At 42.0% G+C, this 22,343-nt stretch overlaps 1 protein-coding gene across 5 annotated transcripts in view; it reads left to right on the top strand.

Annotated features, from left to right (window-relative positions):
- The window catches only part of ptpn20 (protein tyrosine phosphatase non-receptor type 20), a 31,467-nt gene extending 15,258 nt beyond the window's left edge, over positions 1 to 16,209 (top strand). For 2 of the 5 annotated variants that reach the window (XM_049599590.1, XM_049599589.1), the window contains exons 27-47: positions 98 to 309; positions 1,859 to 1,957; positions 2,056 to 2,576; positions 2,693 to 3,332; positions 4,627 to 4,797; positions 4,898 to 5,072; positions 5,150 to 5,360; positions 5,442 to 5,479; positions 5,762 to 5,848; positions 6,561 to 6,622; positions 7,006 to 7,167; positions 7,260 to 7,509; positions 7,912 to 8,015; positions 8,164 to 8,246; positions 8,669 to 8,802; positions 8,902 to 9,050; positions 10,599 to 10,689; positions 11,974 to 12,308; positions 12,388 to 12,603; positions 13,955 to 14,017; positions 14,115 to 16,209. In XM_049599590.1, the coding sequence (XP_049455547.1) occupies positions 98 to 309; positions 1,859 to 1,957; positions 2,056 to 2,576; positions 2,693 to 3,332; positions 4,627 to 4,797; positions 4,898 to 5,072; positions 5,150 to 5,360; positions 5,442 to 5,479; positions 5,762 to 5,848; positions 6,561 to 6,622; positions 7,006 to 7,167; positions 7,260 to 7,509; positions 7,912 to 8,015; positions 8,164 to 8,246; positions 8,669 to 8,802; positions 8,902 to 9,050; positions 10,599 to 10,689; positions 11,974 to 12,308; positions 12,388 to 12,603; positions 13,955 to 14,017; positions 14,115 to 14,225 (3,914 nt within the window). In that variant the 3' untranslated portion in view covers positions 14,226 to 16,209. Of the gene's footprint in view, positions 1 to 97; positions 310 to 1,858; positions 1,958 to 2,055; positions 2,577 to 2,692; positions 3,333 to 4,626; positions 4,798 to 4,897; positions 5,073 to 5,149; positions 5,361 to 5,441; positions 5,480 to 5,761; positions 5,849 to 6,560; positions 6,623 to 7,005; positions 7,168 to 7,259; positions 7,510 to 7,911; positions 8,016 to 8,163; positions 8,247 to 8,563; positions 8,803 to 8,901; positions 9,051 to 10,598; positions 10,690 to 11,973; positions 12,309 to 12,387; positions 12,604 to 13,954; positions 14,018 to 14,114 lie in introns of those variants that run through there. The other 3 variants (XM_049599591.1, XM_049599593.1, XM_049599594.1) reach the window with 3 other exon arrangements.
- Positions 16,210 to 22,343: the final 6,134 nt, after the last annotated feature.

Here is a 22,343-nt window from a genome sequence, read left to right as displayed (position 1 = left end):
ACCCTGTCCCAAATTGTAGCCCACACTATTACAGATTAAAGATTACGCAACACACATTAACGCTCCAAGATTCCCCTCCGTCTGTTCTCGTTCCTAGAAAACACGCTTGAAGTGGTGCTGAGGAAGAGTTTGTCTGGCCTCGGCTTCAGCTTTAACATCTCGCAGCTGCACTCAGGACCAGACCGTGGCAGCGTGGTCCGCATCAAACGTCTTTTCCCAGGTCAACCGGCGCTAGAAAGTGGCCTGCTGCGAGAGGGAGACGTCATACTGTCTGTCAACAGGGAGCCTGTAAAGGACCTCTCCTACCAGGTAGGGTTTGGGGTATTTAAAAGAGCAGTGTCTCGGATTTAGTGGCATCTAGTGGTGTTAGTAGTTATAGATTGCAACCAGCTGAAACCTCTCTCGTGTGTCCAGCATGAACTCCCGGTTAGGATTCTTGCAGCGTTCGTTGTTCAGGAGGTTTTTATCAGACCGAAACCTTTATCTTAGTGAGGAGGTGTAGTTGATCCCATTGCTAGGTATGATGCATTCATTTCACAGATGTGATTGGTTGTCACACACACGCCCTTTTGTGATCCTGTAAGGTGTGGACACCCAGTGGAAATGAAATGCACTGCTGACTGTGAAAGTGTTGTCATTGTTAGTGTGATCACTGCTGATGGAAGGTAGAGACAGACCCAAGTCATCACTGCTGCACTGATGCATTTTTCCAGTTTTTCAAATATCTTAGTGTTGTGATCACTTTATTTCTCGTGTTATAGCGTTATTTTATTGGATGGGAAATGTGTGCATATCCCTACTGAGATTGACCACAAATATTATCCCTGCACAATCTAATCTGTAGCATATCATTTACTCACTGTCGTCCAGTGTTTGGAGAATATTTGTCCAACCTCTTTGTCTTCCTGCCATTTTTTCTCTGCTTAAGAAACGTTTAACCCTCTTAAAAGTCCTCCTCTTTACTCCTAACTGTTTTTCACCTTATGAGCTCTTTTAAGGTCTATGATGCCCTGAGAATAACTTATCTTTACAAGGACCTAGTCTTAACTTTAAGGGTAAAATTCTACAAAACTGAATAAAGCAGTTTCACATTAACAATCAGTGTTTTTGAGACGTTCGGCTCGTTGCGAGGGGGCTGCTAACTGCAGTGGCCAATATTAAAACTTGAATGGCGCTGTCTAGAGCCAGCGTCTGTCCGTTCTTAGCTGCTGTAGAAACATGGCAGTGCACCATGGCAGACCCGCTCCCTATGTAGATATAAACGGCTCTTTCTAAGGTAAGGGAAACACAACAATTCTTATTTTCAGGTGATTATAAACTTACGAAAACATACTTATCATATCATATTCCATTTCTGACAATATATCCCCTTAAATCCTAAAAACTGGACCTTCAAAATGATCATTAATCCTATCCTTAATTTAAAACCAGCAGATTTCCACATTCATAAACAGAGCTTGCTTGGTGCTTATAGGTGTTAGTGGTTTTGTTGTGGTTGTAATTTTGCTTGATCTTTTTTCCAATATTAAATTGAGACTAAAAAGTGAGTGCAATGTGGTTAAAAATGTCAAAGAATATAAAGGTTTACAAAGTGCTAACTACGGCCTAAAAAGTGTTCAAACTCTTCACAAACAGCAGCACAGTAGGTGATTTCTGAATTGTGAATGGGCTGGTGAGTGTAAGAGCAGCACCAGTGGCTTTGCCCTTTCTTAAGATCTCAGCCACGTCATTGCTGCACTAATCCTTTAATACCACCAAAAATAGCAAGCTGGTTGTGTCATGGTGTTTGATGTGTCATTTAATCTTTTGTGTACTGCCAGGGAGTTACAATGACCTTTTTCTTCTGGTGTTGTTTCAGAGGGTTTTGTTCCTGCTGCGTGGAGCTCCATCTGAAGTTCATCTGCTGATCTGCCGGCCAAGTCCTGGAGTGCTGTATGATGCAGATGACAACACACTGGTAAGCTCACTTGCATGCAAGTAAAGGCACATTTAAAAAGAAACAGTCACCTACGTTTGACCCAGTAATCCTGACTGACCTCATTTCTAACTCTGTAGAGTCCTGCATCCTTCCGTGAGGTTCGATCTCGGTCCCTGGATATCAGACTAGGAGAAGACTACAGCCAGCTCCTTAAGTTTCAGTATGATTCCAAAATATCTGCCCAGAAGCAGCCCCCCACCCATGAGGAAGATCTAACAAACACAGCCGAGAAAAGCCCAGAACCTCCTCCAGCTCCAGCACTCCCGGACCCCCAGGAGAGTCCGGAGAGGGAAGCGCAGGCCAACCAGACACTCCCATCTCCTCCTCGCTCACCCCCGTCGCCCACCTCACCTACATCACCTCCGTCACCAGTCTCGCCGGCCTCACCTGCCTCTCCAGCATCAGCTGGCACACCTGCCTGTGGCTCTCCTACGGCTCCAGCAGAGTCACTACCAACCACTGCGAACCCAGAGGAACAACAGGAAGTAGAAGGAAAGAAGAGCAAGGAAGGGGAAGAGGAGGTCGTAACGACACCGAGCTCAACTGTGATGCTCATGGATGCCTGTCCTAAGCCTGGTTCAAACTCTGTATATGCAAGGTAATATATTAAAAGTGTTACATATTACATTACAGCAAATTTAAATCCTACATTCTTGAGATAGAATCGTATTGTATGTGCTGTATATACATTATGTAATGTCTGTTTATCTGTAGTGGAGTCAGAGAGGAGGCAGATGGAAGTGTGACCTACTGCCTGATGGGAAATGGACTGACTATCATGGCAGATGAAGAGTACCTGACCATCAGCTCCACACTGGAGCCTCCTCACAGCCTTCCCTCCAGTCTGCCCAGTCACACTCCAGCAACCAACCTCCCAGGCCTCCACTCTCAAACCTCCAACAGCTCCTCTAGTCTCAGCTCTCAGAATCCAAGCCTCGGCCCCCACGTCCCCACTACTACCATCACGCCTCTCGGTTTATCGTCTGACACTCCAACCACTTGCTCCCTGGCCCACCCATCCCTGCCGCTCACAACCCAGCCACCGAAAGCCAAGCACCACCCGATCCAGCAGGGGCTTCTCCCAAGTCACTACAAAGCCATGGCCAAGAACAGTAGGCCTTTGGTGCCTCCACCCCAGCCTCCTCCTCCGCCAGTGACCCCCATCACAGCCCAGGTCGTGCCCTCTGTGCCTCCCTGTGCCAGTCCACCTGCCCTGACGCTGTCACCCACAGTGCTGCCCCCTGCTGCCCAGAGCCACACACCGCTGAGGGAAGAACCAGAGAAGAAAGAAAGGGAATACAAGGATGATGATGATGACGAGGATGAAGAGGATGAGGAGGAGAGTCGAAGAAAGGTACATTCAGGATGTTTTGTGTTCTTGGCTCCTTTTACTTTCATCAAAAAATACTTTTTTACTCCCGTAAATTATTATCCCAGCAGAAAACATTTCCATAAAGTTTGGTGAAAATATTCAGGGTTTGGCTCAATGAACCAGTTACCAAAGTTAGCTGGTTACTACTAGATACTACACTTTGCGTACATTTTGCACATCAAAAAAATCTATTTAAAATATTTATCAGGACATTTCCTTTGTCTTTTTTACATGCAACATGTTTATTGACACACCACTAACAATTCATTATTGAACAGGGTTCCATAACATGTCTTATTTCAGACTGGTAGAAAGAAAATAATACAAAATACACATTTAGGAGTTTATATTAGTTCAGATTTCTGTTTTAGAAATGTATGCAAAAAGCTCATACTTAGTTAGATAATGCATTACGTGATAATTTAAACAAAACACTTTAAATTTAGTGAAACAAATAATTAATCAACTGGGGAAGTTTCATTGTGACATTTAGTTATAACCTTTACCCTAATCACCTGTAGAGTTTTATTTTTTATCTAAAAAATGTAATGAATTTTACAATACATATCTCTAAGGTCCATTTTTTCAAAATTAATTTTTTATTCTCATTTTCTGAGTCAGAAATCTCCACGTCAGTAGCACTTACATACACCAAACCTTCCAATTTAGTTCCTATCTCTATTCTGAATGTTTTTATCGAGTGGTTTGCTCATATATCATTTTATATAACATTTTATTCCTAAAAATATGGTGAAAATTGATTTTTTTGTATGACTGTCGACAGTATCATAATGATAAAAAGAGATATACAAAATTCCATCTTTGAAAACCTTTGACTCTAATATGTCAACAGATTAAAAAATAATTTTGAACCTGGTTTTATCCAGTGTTCAGATTTTTGTTCTGGAAATTTATGCAAATTAGCACAGATTTAATTAGATAATATGTTATTTGCATATTTAAACATAACATTCCAGAATAGTTGTAAGACAAAAAATAATTGTTCAGTGTTAGTAATGAACTGGGTAAGTTTGATTGCGATATCTATTAGTTAAAAGTTTTACTCTATTAAACTGTAGTGCCTCCCCTAAAATATGTTTCACCATTGTTATACCATAGTTAGTGATCTTACACTCTCTTGCTCTTTCTAGAGTGTTATGACGAAGTGTTTAGGTTTAAACATGAAGTGATGAAAATGATGCATTGGTGTTAAAATTATTTGGAGAATTTCTGTAGCTGTTCAAAAGATAAAAGATCATTGCTTCTTTCCTGTCAGGCATTTGTTAAAGAGTTTGAGCTGACAGTGGTCCTGACCAAGTCCAGGAGTGGAAGCTTTGGGTTCACCATCTCTCGAAGCAAGCTTGACAACTGCTACTACATACAGGAAATACTGGACAACCCAGCCAAGGCAGACGGACGACTCAGGGCCGGAGACAGGCTCATCACAGTGCGCACAAACACACACATCTGGTTACATTTCTGCACGTTTTTAAACGTTCGTTAGAGTATGTGCTGTAAGGGATTCGTTCTTTGTCATTTGTTTCTAGGTAAATGGACATGATGTTACCAGTGTGGCAGATGATGTTGCCATGACAATTCTCAGGTCATCCCCGAGACGATTGAATATGACCCTGGGGAGGGCAGTTACCAACCTGGTGGCCCCGCCTTCCTGTGACAGCCTGCCTGATGTAGTTCTCTACAAGACAGCTTCAGGACAGCTGGGTACACATTTTAAAGACACACATACATCACCATTATTATCTGATCGTATCTAATATATGTGTGTGTGTGCTCTCCAGGTATAAAGCTGACAGGAGGCATTGGCAGCAAATGGCAGGGCATCTACTGTCTGGAGGTGGTGCCAGGCTCCCCAGCCAGCGAGGAGGGCAGCGTCCAACCCAATGACAAGATCCTCTACATCTGTGGCAGGTGCACCCTGGGAATGTCCCTGGAGGATGCAGTGAAAGCCTGTGAGATCGCCCCTCGTAAAGTTAAGCTCAAAATCATCAGGTAGGTGCCATCATAGGCTTGAAAGATAGACACTGAAATAGGTTTGTCTCTTTGAATGACTTTACTGTTTGTCTGTCACAGAGAAGACCAGCCGGTGACCCCCAAGGCGAAGTGGAACGGTAAGGGCCTCTGAAGGATTTATGGGATGGTTCACCTGCTTGAGTTAACACAAGGACCATAAACAGGGGGGGGGTTAGGTTATTATATGCACTGATGGATTGCTTAGAAACCAGATATGTTTGTGCTCAACTGACAATGATGAGAAGTTCAATCATTACCAGAAAGTGTTCTGAGTTCTGGGAAGACACGTAATTAGTGATATTTTTTTTTTTTTTTTTTAGATTGAGCATGTGTTACATAAAATAATTATATACATTTATAAACAAGTTTTTCTCTTGTAGGTCTGTTTGACTGGAAAAAGGACAGGAAGTTCTTCGCTCGTTTCGAAGAGCCCGTCTCTCCAGAGAAAGTCTCTCCTACTGAAGATGGTAAGTTTCTTCTCCTCCGGACTCTCGCATGTTCTTTCAGCGCCATAACTGGTTCCCTTTCACCGTTTTGCTTGTTGCGCCTTTGTCTGCGTGAAGCCGGAGCTCGGTGCTGAAAGATAGTTCTCTTTGCAGCTCCGTGTGTGTGTGTGTCCGTGTGTGTGTGTGTGATCTGAATGCTGACAGACAGATCCTGGGCTCTCACAGCAGGATTAATAATTAGCAAGCCTCAGGCCCTCCACTGGTGTATTGGACTGCAGGGCTGTAGCCATCGTACACACACACTCACACACACAGTGCCATACAGCCAGTGGTCCACAGGGCAGGTAGCTCAGTTGCCTGGTGACGGTGTATGCAGCAGTAAGGGACAGTGGAGAGGGTCAGTCTGAAAAGATCAGCCTTGTTCACCTGTCATAGAAGAGACGTACCAATCAACACTTCTCTTTCAAAATGGCCGAAGAGGTGGGAGGTTGGTGTGTTTTTTTCTGCGTGTCTGTTTCGGAAATTTCATTGGCTGAAAATGGCTGCATGGATGGAAATTGGTACAGAAGGGAAGCTTAGTGCCGAACTCCAGACGTTTCCTCTTATTTAGCTTGCACATCGCTTTTAAAGGCTTGATCAATATTAATTGAGGATATAATTTGTTATGCAATAACTGGAGTTGTTGTGTCTGCAGTGGCTGCTGATTCACTGATGACTCTTCTCGTTTTTTCAGTTGAAGCTGTGTGTAGGACCGGTGGAAATTTCAGATGTCTCTCTATCGCACAAGAACATGATGTAAGTTTCCAAACATAATATTCATCTTTGTCCAAAAGCTATTTGTTTCTCGTGTACCCCTTTATTTTTATCGCCTCTTGCTCGCTCTGTGTATTCTTTCTCTTTACCTGCACATCTTTTGAAGTGTTGAAACACACACTGTAACTTGAGTCTACTGTGTGTCAATCTGCGAATGCATTCTCTCCTGGGGGTCACTGTCTGCATGTGTGTATATCTGTCAGGCTTTTTTTTTTTTTTTTTTTTACACCTGATTCATGCTTTAACAATAGAGAGGCATTTTTTTCCTGCAGAACACAAAGTTTTCCTGTAATACGCTGGAGTAAAACTGACAGAAACTGACCTCAAAGTTTCTCTCTTGCCCTTTTCTCCTCTTGTCCCTTTAGAGTTGCATCATGCAGGTGGAGTTCACAAAACCAGACGGAGGAGGCCTTGGCTTTGCTTTGATCGGGGGAACCAATGGCAGCATGCTCAGAGTGAAGGAAATCTGCTCTGGTGGAGTAGCTGAGCAGGACGGTCGGCTCAGAGTGGGAGATATTCTATTAGAGGTGACAACCTATCACACATCTATGACATCTTGACTGTTTTATTATAACCTTCATGGGGGGAAAAAACCTAATCCTCACTGTGTGTACTCTAGGTAAACGGTGTGATCGTGTCCGGGCTCAGCCACAGTAAGGTGGTGGATATCCTGCGTAAAGCTGAGGGCACTGTACAGCTCACCATCTGCAGAGACATCCTGCCCCTGACCTACTCCGAGTCACCTACACTGCCCAACATGTCTGCTCAGACTGAGGCTATTTTAGCCGAGCAGCCAGCTCCGGTGTCCAGCCCTGATGCCTGCTCCTCACCTGACGTCATGCTGAATAAGCCGGTTGAACGCCCCCCTGGTACAACTGTCTTTCCTTTGACAATGCATTTTTTGAAGGATAACAGTATTGAAATACAGGGCTGTGCATGTGCTATTAATATTACTTGAAACTTGGCAAAAGGGTTGACATATTTTAAGTTTTGATCTGATTAATCACCAAACAATTACCCTATGAAGATATAAACATCTCATTCTGAGGTAATAAATATACCACCATTTTTATTTCCAGGTGATTATACACTAAAGAAAACATACGTATCATATTGTATTTAATTCCTGCCAATATATCTCCCTAAATCCTACACACTGGACCTTTAAATGCATTCAAAGACTTTGCATTTTGACCTACAACTGGCTTATAAAGACTTGGACTCAGGAACGGCCCTTACTAAATATATGTGTCTTTCTATCTTTGTCTCAGAGGCAACTTCGGATCCTGTGGTCAATCCAGCTGGCGTGTGCATCACCTCACCGCCTCCTCCACCACGGCGATTGACTGTTGTAACAGATGACACTGCGATACAGGTAACATGCACACTAAAAAGCATACATACACAAGTACATGATGTAAACTTCTGTCAACTTACCCCTCCTTACCTCTTTACTAACCTCTACTACTAACATCTTGCTCCTTCTGTCTGTTGCATCCTCTGGCTGTCTGTCTGTGGAACAGGAGAGCTGTAACAGCACCCCATCTCATCAAGCTTGCTGCCCATCCCTCAATGTCACTGACATGTTGCATGGAGCTACTGACAGGTAGTAACTTCCCAAACTACTCTCCTCTTTTATTGTCTACTTATATCCTCCCTCTTCCTCCCTTCTCCACCTCCTTCTCCTGCTGCTTCTTCTTTTGTTTTGGTCTGCTGGAATTCCAGTGTTGTGGCCACAAGGAGGCAGCAGAGAGTAATAAATAAAACACCACCCTGGGAGAAGTGTTGTTGCTTAAGGGCCGTGAACCCCAGTGAGACAAAATTAGTTTAACAGTTAGGAAGTGTTTAGTTTTATTCTCTGTAGCCTCGGAACAAGAAGTACGGTAGAAAATATTTTAGCCTTTTGTCTATACTGTATTTTAGGTGGAAAAGTCGCAGGGAAAGGAAGCTCAGCCTTGCATGATTTCAGCCGCTCCTACCGAAGAGTAAAAATGGTCTGGTCTCACCCCTGCCCCCTGACTCCCCCAGGAAACAAATTGTGACCAAACTTTTGGACCAGTCCTGCAAAGACATCCGGAAAACCCAGTCAGACGGCTGGAGCAGCGAAGAGGAAGATGACGTATTTGAGGCCACCAGTTGGGAAATGACCTCACCCCAAACAGGTGTCTATTCCTTTACCTCTATGCTGATGTGTCAGAAGGAAAATTGCATCCATACTGAGCCATACTAGCTACTCTTATCCTCTTCTCTTGTTTCCTCAGGCCCACCTATAGTGTCAGAGGAGGAACTGACCAGTTTAGCTCTTATTAGTCCCTCTAAGACCAGCCAATACTCAGGCTCCAGGGTCAAAGCTCTCATCCAGATTCTGCAGCATCAACTCGACCAGCAGGAACTGGTCAAAGAGTTCATGGTGTGTATGTGTTGTGGACAAAATAGTTAGTTCATAGTTGTAAAACTGCCTTCAAGGTATGGCAGGTAACTTTTATAAAAATAAGTTTTTGTCGTATTTGCTGAAACTGTCACTATATCCAGACAGCAGTACACGAGACAGTGAAAAAAATCGTGTTTCTCTGCCTTGTAGTGTTTCTTTTAAGATATTTTTTGGGGCACTTTAGCCTTTAATTGATAGGACAGACAAGTGTGAAGGGGGGAGAGAGCCAGCCTTGTATTTGGGGCGCCTGCTCTATCCACTAAGCCACTGACGCCCCCCTTGTAGTGTTCCTAATGGTATGTGCAAGAATCCATCACCCATTTAGAAACACACCTTATTTGCTTTTTAGTTTACAATTTATTGTAAAAAATAAAAATCAGTCGGTGAAAAGGAAAATATGAAAGATATAAACAACCAATACATTCACAGTATAATAACGATACAGGAAAAAAAGGAAAAAAATTAATAACTAAATCGTTAAAAAAATATGTGGGCTAACTAATATCTCATAACTGTACACATTTTTATACATTGAATACAATGACAGCATCGTTGCATTCTCCCATCCTCTATAAGCCACCTTTCCTCAAGCACATCCTCCCTATTCCTTATTTTGTGAGTCACTTTCTCCATGAACTTTACCTCTTCAATCATACTTTTCCATTTTATTACATCTGGTGGGTCAGCTTTTTTTATCTGTTTTAATGCTGTCATTCTCAAGATTCTGAATAGGTATTTTTCTTCTTGACTAAGAGTAGCTGGAGGTTTTCCCAAAAAGATATGCTCTATTTTTAAATACAGAGGTTTTGAATATGTAGCTATTTAATACTTTACACAGAAACATATTTTAGTGTACTGTTTAGCTGTAAAATGAGAACGTTTGCTTCAGCCGGTGGGCGGTGTTTGGTTTTGGCTTGACTGTTTTTAACATGACAGTAGGGTCACAAACTTTCACATTTTACAGCTAAGCAGCGCTGCCTAGTTTGACAGTTGACCACAGTTTACGAGCAGTGACTGACATGATTGACAACTGCGTTAGAGACTCTCTAACACAGCTGATTGGTTGTTTTCATTCAGCCGCGGTGGATCTTTCACATGCCATAAGAAGCACTACGAGATGGAGGAGCAACATGATTTTTTTTTTTTTACAGATTATCTGTCTCATGCACTGCAGTCTGGATGTAGTGACACTTTCAGCAAATATGACTAAAAGTTATTTTAATAAAAGTTATCATTGACAGCTCTAACATATGGTAAAATTACATGTTGACCAGTTAATGTGCCATTTAACTGTTTACCACATTGATCCTGCAATAAGAACTGTACAGAGGAGTTTATTATAATTTACTACACTTTGACACACTGAGAGAAAATTAGCGGTGTAGACAGATACACACATCCATACTGTGATTATTAAAACACTGCAGTTTTAGACTATTTTTATGGACAGACATACAATAATCCAGCTGCACTATTTTAAGTGTTACCATTTTCTTTTTGTTACTATGCTCGTGTTGGTGATTTCAGGCTCTGGAGCATCTGAAGCCCTCTGACAACTGCCTGGTTGGAAAAGCCCCTGAGAACAGAGATAAGAACCGCTACAGAGACATCCTACCCTGTAAGTCTGAGAGAGGACTTGTGTAAACTTTTACTTTCTCCTGGCCGAATCTCAACTTTTACTTTCTCCATTTGTTCAAACCCATGCGCTTCATTTTATGTTCCCCTATTGGAGTTTTTTATTGGCGAGCAAAAGCTTGTAAAAACCTGGATACTCACAGACTTGGCATTTACAGGAGAGCCTGTTTGTTAGCACTTTTCTTAGCTGCTGACTGTAAGGACTTTAGTGAAAGGAGTGGAGAAGATGTTTGTTTACAGCATTTTAGTGATGTCTGCGCAACAAATCATTCCCTACATTAGCATCAGTAATTCACTGGAGCCGCACTTATAATCTCCTTGGAGTCAGCCAAGTATGTGATGATGAAGAAGGTGTCATTTGTTACCAACCTTGTAATTATCTGGGATTTATATTTTTAATAAAGGAAGCTACGTCAGGAGAAAATAATATTAGAGGATGTATTAATAATATGAACTTCAGGGGATGAATACAGAGAGACAGGATGAAAAAGAGATGTGTGTGTGTGTGTGTGTGTGTGTGTGTGTGTGTGTGTGTGTGCGTGCACGCACCCTGGGGTGTGATGCTGGCTCTGTGGTTAACACTGATGATACTGAAGAATGTGAAAAAGCTGTAAAATAGACACACTCAAGTACACACATACAGAAGTGTTTACTTCTCTAGCCCTCAGTGTGTCAGGATGAAAAGGGTCAGAGTTAAAATAAATGAGCATGATGAAAAGGATAGTGACCCCCAGCTGGTTGCTGCCACACCTCACCAATGCCTTGTTGCTGGTTGTGCAAAGGTCCCGAAAAAGACGATCATGTTTTTGACCAATCTGACCCTTTGCTTGTAGCCTTTAACTATTTTATTTAGAAAGTCTGGTTTCCAGTCTGTGGCTTTTTTGACCTCACGAGCAGGAGGTGGGGGACCAACCCAGAAAACATTCCTGACTGCCTTCGGTCTATCACCCCTCTCATCACCGACAAACTTCTTCACAGCGCTGGTTTGTTGAGCCCGACTCCAGACCTCAGAGCTGTTTACTTGGCTTTATTTACTGTACACTTAGATTGCATGCTTTTGGCAGAACAACAAGGTAGCAGTGTTTGTTGTTTATGATCAAGGCATGAATGGATTTATCCAGCACCTAGAAAACGTAAGGAATGTCTGCATGTGGTCTTTGTTGGAGGACGCTGCTGTAATTAGTTCATTTCAGTTATGAATTAAAGCAGTGATGCATGCACACACACAGAAAGTTTAGGTATTTCCTCTCTTTTTTTTCCTACATAGACGATGAAACCCGTGTTGCCATTGGAGACAACCAGGACTACATCAACGCCAGCTACATCCGCATGCAAGTAGGCGATGAACAGTTCTTCTACATCTCCTGTCAGGGCCCTCTGCCTTCCACAGTGCCAGCCTTCTGGCAGATGATCTGGGAGAACAAATCCGACGTCATTGCCATGATGACTCAGGAAGTAGAACGGGGAAGGATCAAATGTCACAAGTACTGGCCAGAGAGGCTGAGCGTGCCTCTGGACACCGGCAGGTACCAGCTTCACCTGGAGAACCAGCAGTACCTGGAGCACTTCCACATCAAGATCATCCGCATGGTGGAGGCAGAGGTAAGAGATTTGTGTCTTCCTATAAAGGCATTAATATTGTGGTTTACTGGAACAATTCTTAAACTTATTGTTGTTGCAGACCGGTGAGACCCATTTCGTCCGTCACCTGAAGTTCACACACTGGCCTGACCACGGAGTGCCCAAAAGCTCAGAGCAGCTGGTTCGTTTCATCCGCTACCTGAGGGCGGTGCACCACAAGGGACCAGTCACTGTGCACTGCAGCGCCGGCATCGGACGTACAGGAGTTTTCATCTGCACTGACGTTATCCTCAGCCTCATCGAGAACGATTTGCCTGTAAGCGGAAGACATTTTGTTTGGTTTGCTAATTAGTTCACCATATTTTTGTATTTTTAGCCATGCTAGTGGCATGTTGGTCAGCTGGTCCACCACTTTGGTCCAGACTGAAATATCTCAGCAAATATCAGATGGATGATGTTTTGCACATTTGACTTTTATGGTCCTCATAGGATGGATCCTACTAACTTAGTTAATTCTCTGACTTTTCTTCTTGAGCCAGAGGCAGGCTGACATTTTTGCTTTTTAGTGAAATGTGTCAACTGTCTCTATTTTATGGATTGTCATGGATTTTAGTACAAATATTTGCTTTCCCCACAGACTGATTTGTAATTACTTTTGTGATTTTTTTTTTTTTTTGTCTAGTGCAAATTCCTAAAAAGCTAATGGCATTCCCTTCAGCCTCAACTGTACTTTGTGTTTTGTGATTGTCTGCATGCATACAGGAATATATTTTCAGTGAGAAGCACCGCACAACATAAATGTATGCACATGATTACTGGAAAACTGCTCAGACGTACTTACATCGGTGGTTCCATCAGCTGTTAGTCCAAAGAATGTGCACTCCCTCACCTCAGACACAATTTTTCTCTGGACTGCATGTGCCAAAACTTCTAATATTTTGGACGTCCAATTGTTTCTGCGCGCAAGCCACTCATGATTTTCATCAGCTCCATTTTTAGCTGCCATAAAAATCGATCCCAATTTCTACGCCCTCACAGTAGATATCCCTTGTGTCCAAGGAATTTTATGGATATAAAAAGCAGATCCGAAACTGTCCTGACAATTTTCTGGTTTCTCTCAGTCTGTTCAGCCTGTCTGCACTATTGATTAGCTCCTGCTATAGCAAATCTGTCCCCAAGTTTAGCTGACCCTGACCCTTGCTCTTTGACCTGACATGATGACATTGCCACTTCAGATTGGACAAAATAATTCAATTTGCACATTTTAAACACCTTTTTTTAAATATTTTTTTAAGACACTGTAGCTATGCTGTTCAAAATTTAAAGCAAATTTTCAGATAGCCCATGAGTTACAGTAAAATGGCCAGCCACTTACAGACTGTGTTGTTCCACCCCTTGTCAATAGCAGGTGATGATGATTTATAAATGTGAACAGGCTAAAAGTAAGACAATGAACATGGTAAACGTTATACCTCCTAAACATAAGTACATCAGCATCGTCAATGTTAGCATGCTGCCATTAACAATTAGCTTAAAGCACCACTGTGTCTGAGTACAGCCTCACAGAGCCGCTAGCAGACTGCAGACTCTTTGTTATTGATATTAGAAATAATCTATTCACACATATGTTGTAGTTGTGCCTCACAACCTTCTGTCTCTGTCTTCAGATTAACGTGAGCGACGTCGTAAAAGAGATGAGACTTCAGCGGCATGGGATGATTCAAACCAAGGTCAGTGCCAACAGAAGGGTTAAAGTTCAAAGGTCAAGCTTTTAAAAAATGACCGTTCCCGAAAAGCTAGACGTGCCCTTTGTCTCTCTCATTTCAGGAACAGTACTTCTTCTGCTACAAAGTCTGGTTGGAGGTTTTACAGGCCATTTTACAGCTTCACGGCAACCAGTGGCAACCGGAAAGTCCCCGAGACCACAAAGTAGTTTGAATGTTTCCACCTCCGGTTCACCTACCTGTAAAGCACAGACTGTGTTTGAGTAACCATGTGCGGTCTATCACAGCATTGACTGGTGATACCTTTTTCTTTGGCTGTAGTTAGTTGAGTTAGCTATAATAAGAAACCTGTTCTCCGTTTTGATACTTTGTGTTGAGGAGGCCTATTGTTTAGTTACTTCAACTTTAATGTTTTTTGTTCTTGTATGTGCTCTCGGTGCTGTGATATGTTTAATTTAGGTCACTGAGGTTGTTTTGCCTTTTCAGGCTTAGTGATTTGCCTTCTGTCTCTAGCAACTTTTTTTAAATTTTGTGTCACTATTTGAATGTATCTCATTTGTTTTTCTCCATGTCCTTTAATTTGCAAATGGCATTTATTTTTCACAGTCATGTTGCATGGGATTTAAAATCTGGTAATATTCACATCTTTTATCAGGCAGTCAGTAATGTCATCGAAGTGCACAAGTGAACATATGATCATCATACCAAAGGGAGTATCTGTTTGTAACCTTGATGAGTAGCATTTGATTAAGCATTGTGTTACTATCATTTCATTAAGTGCATTTGTACCCTGGAGAAAAGGGCATTAGCAAAGGAACACCATTGATTTTTCAGTTCATCATCTACAGAAATGAAAAGAATCAAGTGCCTTGGAATGACTCACACCTCTTGCTCCACATTGACCCCGAGCCACTTGTCACAAGCAGTCGGGGACGGAGAGCAAGAAACTGATTTGAGAGCAGCCGGCGGTGGTTAGATTGAACGTGCAGCATTCAGTCTGTTTGTAGTCTGAGGTGAATGTTTGGTTGATCCAAACCAGAGGAGGATTACATCTCACCTTTTAGTTCCATTGTAACGTAGAAACAATGTGAAGTTTGCACACCGCCTGTCAACCTTTTTTTGTTTGTGGGCCCATTTTATACAAAACACGATCACTATGAAAGTCTTACTACGCATAATCACAACTTGCACATCTTGATACAGATAAAGAATGGTTCAGCATAACAAATGTTTGGATGAATTCATAAATTTTCAATTCACTCTTTTAATAAAATTTGGATGAGGCCATAACACTAAATATACAGACTTTTTGTAGAATGTACAAAACTGATTTGAATGTCATTTAAATAATTCGTTCATGAGCTTTTCGGTGTAATTTGTTATGTGGCAACATCCTTTATCTGTATTCCATAGCTATTTTAATACAAACTCAGCCAAAAATGCAAAAAATATTATGAGGTTTACAAACTTTCCATTTTGCCACTTTAGATGTATATGATGTACAAAGCAACAGAGCTGCATCTCCAAGTCACAGGTCAAAGATGATTTATAGCTACTGGTTTGAACCTCAACCTTTGGATGTAACTGCTTGTAAGCTTTATTCTTTTAGCTGCTATCTCACACACCAGCTCTCTTATTGCATGCAGACTCTTAAAGTACAGCAGTCTGAGCGTGGAGTTTGGCTGAATGACTTGAACATGATCAAAATGTGGAATGTAACAAAGCAATACTCTCCGAACGAGGGGAGATCAGAATGTCAACCTCTTACCCGATAACATCTTCCAAACTGTTTTGGAGCATGTCGGTAAGACACATGCAGTACTGTACCTTTGCCATGTGGATGGCTACGCAGAGCCATCAGCCTCTGTAGTGTGTATGCAACATCTTTTCATCAATGCTGGTCAGTCAGTTTCCAGTGATAGGTAACCCTCTGTTATGTGCAAGTTCATGTTCTCTTTGAGATCCTGTTGATATGTTTTCTCCCTCAGATCTTGGACAAAAAATATTCTTGAAAGAACAAACAAAAGCACATTTTGCATTCATCTGTGAAAATGCATCTTGTACAGTCAAGCAAGTGCTTATGCAATAGCATTGTGAAATGTAATAACCCTTAATTGCACAACTGCTTATTTATGCTGAATTAATATCTTGTCACTGTACCAGCCACTATGTAACCAATATCTGAGAACAATGTAATACCTCTCTCTTTAATTAAAAACTATTCTGAAACTTGTTTGCATGTTATACGGCACGTTTTGCCCCCTGACTCTGAACACAACATAACTCTACTTGAACAACGGAGCAAGAGCAGCAGAGCGGGTTTTCCCTGACGGCACACACAGAACAGAGAGCCGGAGGCGGCCCTAAATCTAATTCCACTGAGCCCCCTCTCCACTTTTACTGCAGGGTATACTCCCTCTCGGGTTTTACTGCAGGGTAAATAAGCTGGTCTCACAGGGGTCTTTGTGACAGCATGGAAACCCCTGGAAACACACTGCACGCTCCGCACACATATAAACCTGATGCTGGGGGAAGCCACGGCTGCAGATTTACTCCCTCACCTTCTCTCTCTCTCTCTCTCTCTGTCTGCTCCCACTGCCCTTGGGCACTATCTCTATAAGCGCCCCCCTCACACACAAACCCCGAGTCACCCACCCTCCTCTTTCTCCTTGCTCCCCAACTCAGACCTTGTTATTGCTGTAAGTTATGGCAGGAACGACAGCAACTCGGTTATTCAAGGGCCATTCCCATTTACGGTTGTATCATTATATTAAGCAGTTGTCCTTTGAATTTCAAACCACAAGACCAGGGAAGAATTACTGACAGGCTCTACAACTCAGTGGTGATACTGAAAAGAAGGAAGAGTGATAACTGAATATCTGAGCTGATAACAGCAGTGTTAGCAGCATCCAAGCAAGGACCAGAGTAGAATATCTTCTATACAGTAAGGCCTGACAACAGCCTGAGGAGGATGTCAAGAGATGGGAACAAAGTTGGTGGTAAAGTCATTAACAGGAGGCCGCTCAGTCAGAGAGTGTGATTTAAAGGCCTGAGGAACGTGTAGAAATGAGCTCATATGCTCTCAGTAAATCCTCCTGCTCTCTGCTGGGCTCACAGTGCAACACAGACACAAGCCTGTTTTCTTATTCACTGTACTGATTAAAAATAGCACACAAATTATGTGCTGCTGCAAACTACCTCCACACACACACACACACACACACACACACACACACACACACACATACACACATACCCTCCACCCCCTTCTAATGTTGATCCCATCCTCCTTCACTGTCAGATTTCACCTTGAAGTCTTAGTAAGACTTTAAGAATGATCCTGTGTTTTGTGTGTGACTGATGCAGCAAAAACCACTTGAACCTTAATGTTTTGTTTCATTTCACACAGCACAACACTTTCACACACATACATATTGAATATCTTTTTGTTTCAACACCTAACTGAAGCTGCAGCTTACACAGGGTGAAATAGACACGTCCAAACATTTTATGGCTGAAACATTGCACACACACTTTGGGATCCTGACTAGAATTTAAGATAAAAGTTCTGTGGGTTAAGATAAGGTCTGGGTGCACACCATACATTTATCATAATGATTCCCCTGAGAGGTCTTTTAGGTTTGAAGAGGTTAAGTATGATCCCCCCTCCCTGACGGCAGCTAAGCTCAAGAGGGCTGAGAATTATTACCCTACAGGATGCTTGCAAAACAGGCCCCGTCATAGGCCATTTAGATTCTCAGAAAAACACAGGGATAAATTCCAGCTTGGGTTATCTGATAAAGCAGCAAGATTAAACTAGAGTTGATAAAAGAGAACCATCAGAGACCAGAGAGCATTCATGGAGGCTGATGATAAGGTTGGCTACAGTAAGGGTTGGTGTTGAGCAGCACAGTTGCCAGAATGAAATGTTAGCATTGTATGTTTCTGTGAACGACGGATATGTTACATGTGTATGTTTTATATGTATCAAATCAACATTTCTAAAGTGATCAAATTACATCTATATGAGCTGAGTTTCTCATCACGAGGAGGAAGGGATGGTGGATGATGTGAGTTTTACGTCAAGCAGCAGACAACAGCAGACCACTGTTGAAGACTAACAAACAACGATTTTTATTTTCAGTGAGACATAAGATAATTGCCAGCCATATTTTTGGTGACAAAAGCTTATATTTTTTAACCAGAAATTGGGACATTTTGTATCACATTTATGGCAACAAAACCGGGCACTTTTTGACAACACATCACGACATTCCCAGTCGTGTTTGTGGCAACAAAAGCAGACATGTTTTTAAAAGATATCGGGACATTTCCAGTCATGCTTAACGCAACAAAACCAGGTATTTTCTATAGACAGTCAGGATATTTTCAGGCAAGTTTGTGGTGACACGATATTTTTTTTACAAGAATTCGGGACTTTTCCAGTCATGTTAATGGCAGCAAAAGTGGGTACTTTTTGATAACATGTCAAAACATTTCCAACCATTTTTGTGGTATCAAAACTGGGTATTTTCTAAAGAAGTTCAGAACATTTTCGGGTGAGTTTGTGGCGTTTAAAATCGGGTAATTTCTAACAAGAGTTTGGGACATTTCCAGCCATGTTTGTAGGGACAAAAGCAGGTATTTTAAACCAAAGCATAATGCTTTCTTAACCCTAACCAAGTGGTTTTTGAACCTAAACCTAATAAATAAAAGATAAAACATAAAACTAAAAACTGAAATGTAAAGAAACGTGAAGTTTCAACATATCTGCTACTGAATGTACAAATGTAACAAATCTGTGGTACAATGCCAACATTTATTCTGGCAATTTTGTTGCTCTGAGAGGGCCTCACAATTGAGAAATACTTTATTAACATATCCTTCCAGTAAAGCAGATGTTATATTGGTAACACAGTTTCACATGTTAGAAATGTATCATCACATGTGAAAAGGTTTTCTTGAGGGATGATAACTTGACATGTAATACATGAAACTCTTCACGTGAAATAGTATTTCATGTATCCCACTGGGTTTTGCATCATTCATCTGTTTTAAATCCGTATATCTGAGGAAAATATCTGACTCTTTAGCTGCTAACTGATTCACTTTGTCCACCAGCTAGTTGGTTACCGTGTCTGCCTTCTGTTTGGTGCTGAAAAGGTGGCGCGCAATCAGTTTTCAGAGCTCTTTTTCTGAAAACAGCTGCCTGCTGCTGCCAAAAGTGATGCTATAACAGTGGTGAGAGTGAATCAACCCAGTGAAAGAGCCCAAAGCACTCCTCAAGGATTCCCCATCCTCCAGATACTTACTGTATGACACTACGGGAACTGAACTGAACTCTGTCTATATTCCAAAATGTGGTATTTGATTGAGTTTCAAGCAGTAAAATAAATGAGCATTAATGTGTTTTTCTGAGTTGTTGTGCCCTTTGTAAGTCGACCCCACCGGCTCCTCTGTGATGACAGCCCACTGACAGAGACACAGAGAGCCATTCATCCCCTCTCTGAGCAGAATGTCACTTTTGTGGCTTTCCAGACTTTCAGAAACCACAGACATGTCAAAGGAGGCCGATTATGATTACGGTCTCCTCTTGTATGTTCACTTGTAATTATCTTAAGTTGGTTATGTAAAGGGTTAGCTGGGCTCGCCATTGGGTTTTCTGTGGTGAGCTGCGAGTGGGGTTTGGAATTACATCCAGCGGTGCTTTGTGAAAAGGACTGAATTTTCAGAGACTGTTATAACGAGTGATTTTGTGTCATTTTCTGGTCTGTTCTATTGTGTCTGGTTAAAATACAACACGAGACAATCTAACCACCGCATCATGACACGTTACAGCTTGTTCTGTAATCGTTTTGTTTTAGAAGTCCATATGTCAGTCATGTATTCAGTAAGTAAATCCAGCAGTGGATTTTCCAAAGGCCACACAGACAGATCTTTTGTGTCAAAGAGTCAAGTTTGTGTTCACTTTATTTGCTAAGAGACGAGTTGTTGAGTTCTGTAGATCTTTGCAAATCTCATTGCAACAAGAGACTGGCCAGGAGGGCAGGACTGGCCAGGAGGGCAGGATAAAAACTGTTTTACATCAACTAATACAAGACAGACAACATGATCAGGCTAAAAGACTGTCACATATGATGTAAATGATACCTCAGAATTTGCTTTTACTCCAATAGCAAGTGATGCCAGAGCCATAATGACCAATGACAACGCTAATACTTGTCAAGACCTTGTTTTATGTAAGCTCAGACAGACATCACCCTAAGTGCTAGCTGACTGTAGTGTAATATTCAGGTCCTGATAATGTTAGGATGCAGCAAATAGATGCTGAACATAGCGGAGCATGTTTCTCTATAATAAGATGTCAGCCTGCCGTTGATTTATTTTTAATCACGCAGCTGCATCAGAGGCAAATAGCAACCGAGCTATTTATTTATCCCTCTCAAAGGCCGGAGAAGTTGAACAATATTGTATTTTGGGTGTTTGGTTTGGTTGTGTGCTCTGGAGTCCATCGACAGAACTCAGGAAAAGCCTTTTTCCACGGCCATAATTCGCTGTAATTATCATGTGACCTCTCCAAGCAGCCAGAGTAAATGAGCACCTGTCAGCGGGCATAAACTTTGGTTTTGCTGATGCTCTGTACAGGAGGGAACAACGGTATGTGACACACAACTACTTTGGTAACCAGAAACAAATAATAAATTCAAAATCTGCTAAACATAGGATGAATGAGGTGCTCATGTGCTTAATCCTATTTTAACCGTCTCTTGAGGTTAACTGTTATAAACAGTTTGTCATGTGATAGGGATCTGTGATTAAATGGAGGACGGACAGCAGTACAGAAATTGCAGAGTGCAGCAGAAGGCCCCCTTTGTGAACTGAATGGTCTGTGTCACTGAGTGGCAAGGACGATCTTCTCTTTGTCAAACTCCCTCCTAAATCATGCGCCACATCAGAGCAAGGTTGATTAACACCTGCTTTCAATTAAGTGACTTTCTCATCAAGCTCTGGTTGGAAACAGGAAAAAAAAGCCTCACGCCTCGTCACGTCGAAGATGTTCCTGAATTAGAAAGCTATTAAATCAGAGGAGCAGACGCACGCCGTTGCGAGGGGTGTCGTTTATCTTCATTTGAGCAGGCCCTCCATGATCATCTCCACAGGGGCGGCTAATTGAAAAAGGGCTTCAGAAATGCGATTGTTAGCAGCGATAATAATTTATTACTCTCAGCTTGTGGAGTCCTGGGAGTCATTTGTATTCATTAGTGTAAATTCAAATTATGTTTGCGATTAAAATGTGACTTTGACAGGCAGAGGGGCTTCAGACGGGGACAGGCACTGATGAGACCTTTGCTCCGGGTCACTGCCTCCCACATTCGCCTCCTACTAAGTACGCGGCAGAGAAGCCTTCTTTGCCTCACCACCATCAATCTGTGTCTGATTCAAGTTGAGACGTTAGCCTTGATGGCCTCTACTTAGGCGTGTGTGTATGCTCTGAGCACACTCAGTAAGCAAATGAACCTACCTTCTGAAAGACAACACCAATCAGATGCAGGGTAAGACGTGGGTGCTCCCCAGTAAAGAGTCATTTTTCTCCTTTCTCTTCTATTTAGCCGGTGGTCGCTGTTATCAGCAGGAGCGCAGGTTATTATTTGTCATGCCTGACTAATATTGACCAAGCTTTTCTCTAAATGTCAGGCGGTGATTTCTTTGACATCCAAGAGATGGCAGTTAAGTAGGTCAGTGTCACTGTGATGAACATCAACCATGGCGGGTCACTGACTGGGCTGCTCCTCCACTTGCCCGCCTGTCACAAACCACTGAGCCAGAGGAGGCAAAGGAGCTGAGTGCTCCTTTATTGAAGCCCGGTAAATTACTCCAATACAGGCTGTCACCACGTAAAGTGAGGAACTTTATCAGATGTACACTGCCAAAGGTCATATTTTATTGACCTGACAGGTCGCTGGCGGGGACCTGCTGGAAAGGGTGACAAGGCTGGAGCAAAGGATGATGGTTAAGGGCTGTTTGTGTTGGATATGAAAATGTCAAACATGGCAGTTTGGAGGAGAGAGAGGCTTAGATTTTTCAATGGTTTTTTTTCTTTCTGTTTTTATGAACACAAGCGACATGCAAATATTCTATGTTAGTAAAAGCTTAGTCCCCATTTGGTGCAGATATTTAAACACATGGGAATGAAACATTGCCTTGGACATATTGTTAAGAAATATATTAAAAAAATGCTATGCTATAAAACCACACACCACTGTCCAAAATAAATAGTAGCAAATGTAGACTTTATCATGAATAAAGACATCAAATTGTAATTGTGAAATTG

The sequence above is a fragment of the Epinephelus fuscoguttatus genome, linkage group LG16 (assembly GCF_011397635.1).
Source record: "Epinephelus fuscoguttatus linkage group LG16, E.fuscoguttatus.final_Chr_v1".
In the NCBI taxonomy this organism is placed as follows: domain Eukaryota; kingdom Metazoa; phylum Chordata; class Actinopteri; order Perciformes; family Serranidae; genus Epinephelus; species Epinephelus fuscoguttatus.
Note: the sequence above shows the minus strand (reverse complement) of the source record. Positions and strands in the feature narration are given on the sequence as shown.